The sequence below is a fragment of the Hyla sarda genome, unplaced genomic scaffold (assembly GCF_029499605.1).
Source record: "Hyla sarda isolate aHylSar1 unplaced genomic scaffold, aHylSar1.hap1 scaffold_3436, whole genome shotgun sequence".
In the NCBI taxonomy this organism is placed as follows: domain Eukaryota; kingdom Metazoa; phylum Chordata; class Amphibia; order Anura; family Hylidae; genus Hyla; species Hyla sarda.
The window spans coordinates 1-5,056 of NW_026610193.1; the positions used below are offsets into that span (position 1 = coordinate 1).

Genomic DNA, 5,056 nt, shown 5'->3' on the forward strand with positions numbered 1-5,056 from the left:
ACTGCACTTGCAGGATTGAATTAGACACTTGAGACTTTAGACTATAACTTGAGACTTGACTTTAGACTAATTTGACATTAGAATGACTTGACTTGATTCTGTCTTGACTTGGCTGTACTTCTGTTCTGGCAGCTACCCAAGTGTAAGTGCATACTTCAGGGTCTTCCTGAAGTTGAGGTGTTCCGTGGTCAACTTCTCCCTCCCTTACCTACATTTCTTTAAGTTACTCTGAGACCTCATTGACCTAAGTATATTCAGAAGTGAGACTCCAGATGCTAGTCCATTGCTATAGACAGGCCTTCCTTTCTTTGCTAAGGGCCTGTTAGCTTTGTTCTTGTCCCTTAAGCATCTATTTGTGTTGGTATTACTCCTGTAGCGGGACATGCGAGAAAGGTTGCAGCTTGTTGCCCAAACTTGAAATATTGTAGTGGGAGTCAGACTCCCACTGAAGTTGTGAGAGTTTCTGCTGGGTGATGTTACCTTACCAGAGGCCAGAGCCTAACTCACATGTGCTTTAGGTCACTTTCCTGTCCCTGGGGACTAGGGTGGAGACAGGACAGCCCTTAACATTTAATTGGCTGAAGGGTGGACATGTGAAATATTACCAGCTTTACACATTAAAGATAAGGATTTTGGGTACAGGTAGTTAACCCCTTGTACTTGTATCTTCTCAGTGCATGCAGAAGACATATACATATATAGAAATAGCAATAGCAATACATTTACAGAAATAGACCTAAACATTTTCTGAGGACTGTTGAGGCAACAGTGTTCATAGTAACAAAAGGTGACCCTGCTCCGGGACACCACAAATAAAACAGTATTGGATATTCACCTGTTCTGCTTCAATGCTGTCCTCAGCAGACTGAAGTTGTGCTCTTAGCTTGGCTAGCCAGGCCTGGCAGAGGCATCGGGCAAGCAACCAGGAGCTATTATATTTAGAAGGTGGGGCCCATAGACATAGTAGTCAAACCCGCCTTTTGGTTATACAGTGTACTATGTCACCTCAGCCGCTGTTTTTATTTAATAAAATACCCAGTTTACAATATAAACTACCCAGTTTACTGATCGAGGGGTTGTAATATGGGCGATAAATAAGTGTTGGGAGCAGTGGCGGATCCAGGGGGGGGGGGGGGGGCTAACGGGGCAATTGCCCCCCCCCCCCCCCCCCCCCCCGAGATTGCCGCACGCAGCACCCGCCCCACCACCTTGCATGGTGGAGCCGAAGCTGTAAGCTCCTGCTCCACCATTCACTGAACTTTCACACGCTGTGATTACACAGTGTGTGATCTGCGGGGACGCGATCCACTAGAGGCCGGCGCGATGACGTCGCCGGAGATCCTGTCCCTGCAGCCCGCATACTGTGAGTACTGAAGAGTATGCACAGGGGCCAGGGGATTTGGGGAAATTATATACAGGAGGAGGGGGAGGGGGATTTAAAACTTGGAAAAAGGGAATATTTAATGTGTAGGGCAAAGCACAGGGGGCATTATATGGGAAGAGCACATGGCAGGCCCCCCCCCCCTGTGCTGTGCCCCTCACATATAATGCCCCCTGTGCTGTGCCCCTTACATATAATGCCCCCTGTGCCCCACACATATAATTTATATGTGTGGGGCACAGCACAGGGGGCATTATATGTGAGGGGCACAGCACAGGGGCATTAAATGTGTGGGGCAAAGCACGGGGCATTATATGTGAGGGGCACAGCACATGGGGCATTATATGAAATAATGCCCCCTGTGCTGTGCCCTTCACATATAATGCCCCCTGTGCTGTGCCCCTCACATGTAATGCCCCCTGTGCTGTGCCCCACACATATAAATTATATGTGTGGGGCACAGGGGGCATTATATGTGAGGGGCACAGCACAGGAGGCATTATATGTGAGGGGCACAGCACAGGGGGCATTATTTCATATAATGCCCCCTGTGCTGTGTCCCACACATATAATGCCCCCTGTGCTGTGTCCCACACATATAATGCCCCCTGTGCTGTGCCCCTCACATATAATGCCCCCTGTGCTGTGCCCCACACATATAAATTATATGTGTGGGGCACAGCACAGGGGGCATCATACATGAGGGGCACAGCACAGGGGCCATTATATGTGAGGGGCACAGCACAGGAGGCATTATTTCATATAATGCCCCCTGTGCTATGCCCCACACATATAATGCCCCCTGTGCTGTGCCCTTCACATATTATGCCCCATAATGCGCCCCTCATATATAATGCCCCCATCATGCGCCCTTCACATATAATGCCCCCATCATGCACCCCTCATATATAATGCCCCCTGTGCTGTGCCCCTCACAAATAATGCTCCTTTCATGTGCCCCAAACATAAAATGCCCCCTGTGCTGTCCCCCTCACATATAATGCCCCCTGAGGGGACAGGATGGGGGCATTATGTGTGAGGGGCACAGCACAGGGGGCATTATATGTGAGGGGTACAGCACAGGGGGCATTATATGTGAGGGGCGCATGATGAGGGCATTATATGTGAGGGGCAAAAAACGGGGGCATTATATGTGAAGGGCACAGCAAGGGGCATTATATGTGAGGGGCGCATGATGGGGGCATTATATGTGAGGGGCAAAGAACGGGGGCATTATATGTGAAGGGCACAGCACAGGGGGCAATATATGTTAGGGGCACAGGACAGAGGGCATTATTATTATGTGGGGGGAACAGGACGGGTCATAACTAGTATATGTAGGGGCACAAGATGGGGCATTATTACTATATGTGAAGGCACAGAGTGTTCTGCATTTCAGAAGTATAGTGTATATGATGAGGAATTTCTGGGGTGGTACATTTTTTATGGGCCACAAAACATTTGGGTATTTTATTCAGAGGGTGTAATGCACAGCAAGTTATATTCAGAGAGTGCAGTGTGTGGTAGTATTATATTCAGAGAGTGCAGTGTGTGGTAGTATTATATTCAGAGGGTACGGTGTGTGGTAGTATTATATTCAGAGAGGGCAGTGTGTGATAGTATTATATTCAGAGAGTGCAGTGTTTGGTAGCATTAAATTTAGAGAACACAGTGTGTGATAGTATTATATTCAGAGAGTGCAGTGTGTGGTAGTATTATATTCAGAGGGTACGGTGTGTGGCGGTATTATATACAGAGGGTACGGTGTGTTGTATATTCAGGAGGTACAGTGTGTCAGAATTATATTCAGAGGGTGTGTGGCGGTATTGTATTTGAAGAATACAGTGTTTGGCAGTATTATAATAATTATTGTTTTCATATAGAGGATCAGAATCCGCTGACATAGAAACCATCTGGGAGTCAAGTTCTGCTGAGAGAAAATATAGCTGGAACAAGTCCCGGTGGTATGTACATCTGAATTAGATAAGGAAAGACTATAGAGAAGACGTCACCTGTAGTCACTGATATCATTGTGTATTCTCCTTTCTATAGAGAAGATGTCACCTGTAGTCACTGATATCATTCTGTATTCCCCTCACTATGTCCCATCAGAGCTGGAGTCACTTGAAAGTTCTACAGTAATGATGGGTGAAACAACAACTCCCAGCATCCCCTCACCACTACTTAGGTCATACTGGGAGCTGTAGTTTTAAATGGTAAAAACTTCTTTAGCGCTTTCCCATTCTGTGGCAATTGGTATATTTGATAATTATTCTAACAAGTGAACATGGCCTAAGAGTCTTAAACAAGGTTAGGACTGTATGATACATTTAATAATATTGTAAGTTCCGTGAGCAACATCTTGTTTTCTGTCCGCCAACACAAAACACTCTAATAGTGCCCCTCCCGAGACTCCACTCTGGATCCGCCCCTGGTTGGGAGCCAGGAGCTACCAAAACGGGGAAGGACGGACAACTGGTGGCCATGGTCTCCATTTGGCCCGCAGTTGGCCAGTTGATTCTACTACTGTTGATTCTACCTACTGTTTCAGATAGATAAAATAAAGTCACCAATATATTTCTCACAATGTGCAAATAAAGTGATGACTGCCGTTTGTAATATAGCAGACATCTCTTTATTTACAAAATTACATTTAAAATTAGGTAATTCTGAAAAGTCCTAATTTATTACACTGGGTATTACTTTCAGACCCCTATGTCTTTATTCACATACACAGTATAACAGAGCGACAGATGTATATATGTCCCATAATATGTAAATGAGGTGACGTCACTTCCTATCTCCCCCATAATAAAGACAGTGATGACGGATCACACATCACCTCCTACATCTACACCCAGCAGCAATGAAGACTTTCCTGCTCCTCTTTATATCACTGGCCTGCTTGTCAGGTGACCATTACTAGAACATTACAATAAAGATATTACTATCACTATGATGAGATGTTTCTATGGATGTCACCTTATTCTCTCTATTTTCCAGGTGTCCAGTCTCAGCAACTTGTCCAGTCATCAGACCCGGTGGTGATAAAGCCCGGGAATTCCTATAGAGCCTCATGTACGGCTTCTGGATTCACCTTCAGTAGCTTCTATATGAGCTGGGTTAGACAGAGTCCTGGCGGAGGATTACAGTGGGTCTCTGCTATTAGTGGCAATGGGGGCAGCATATACTATCATGATTCTGTTAATGGACGATTCACAATCTCCAGAGATAACAGTAATAACCTGTTATATCTACAAATGACCAACATGAAGACTGAGGACTCTGCCGTATATTATTGTGCTAGACACACACTGATAGAAGACAATGTCTGAGTGTAACAAAAACTGATACACAGATTCATCATTTCCCCACTAGGTGGCAGTACAAAACATGTAAAATTACATAGAGTAATTACAATATTAATCCAAACAATATACATTTACATTTTGTGTACAATAATTTAGACAATTTTTTATATATATTTTTTTTCAATTAACTTTTTCTTACTTTATCTTGTCAATAACAAAGTCAATTGTATTTGCTAAAGGGGTTTTCCAAGTTAATTTATCTTGTCGTTCAAAGCAAATAGTTGGGGCCCCATTTTGAAGATCAAATGGGGTCCCTGCCCTGCTTGTGCCCTATATCTCCTTGCGAAAGGCAGACACAAATGCA

At 44.8% G+C, this 5,056-nt stretch overlaps 1 gene segment (V, D, J or C); it reads left to right on the forward strand.

The window, feature by feature from the left end:
• Positions 1–4,247: 4,247 nt before the first annotated feature.
• LOC130330967 (Ig heavy chain V region 914-like) lies at positions 4,248–4,716 on the forward strand. The segment is given in 2 exon segments: positions 4,248–4,293; positions 4,385–4,716. Coding segments are annotated over 2 exon segments (378 nt in total).
• The last annotated feature ends 340 nt before the right edge of the window (positions 4,717–5,056 follow it).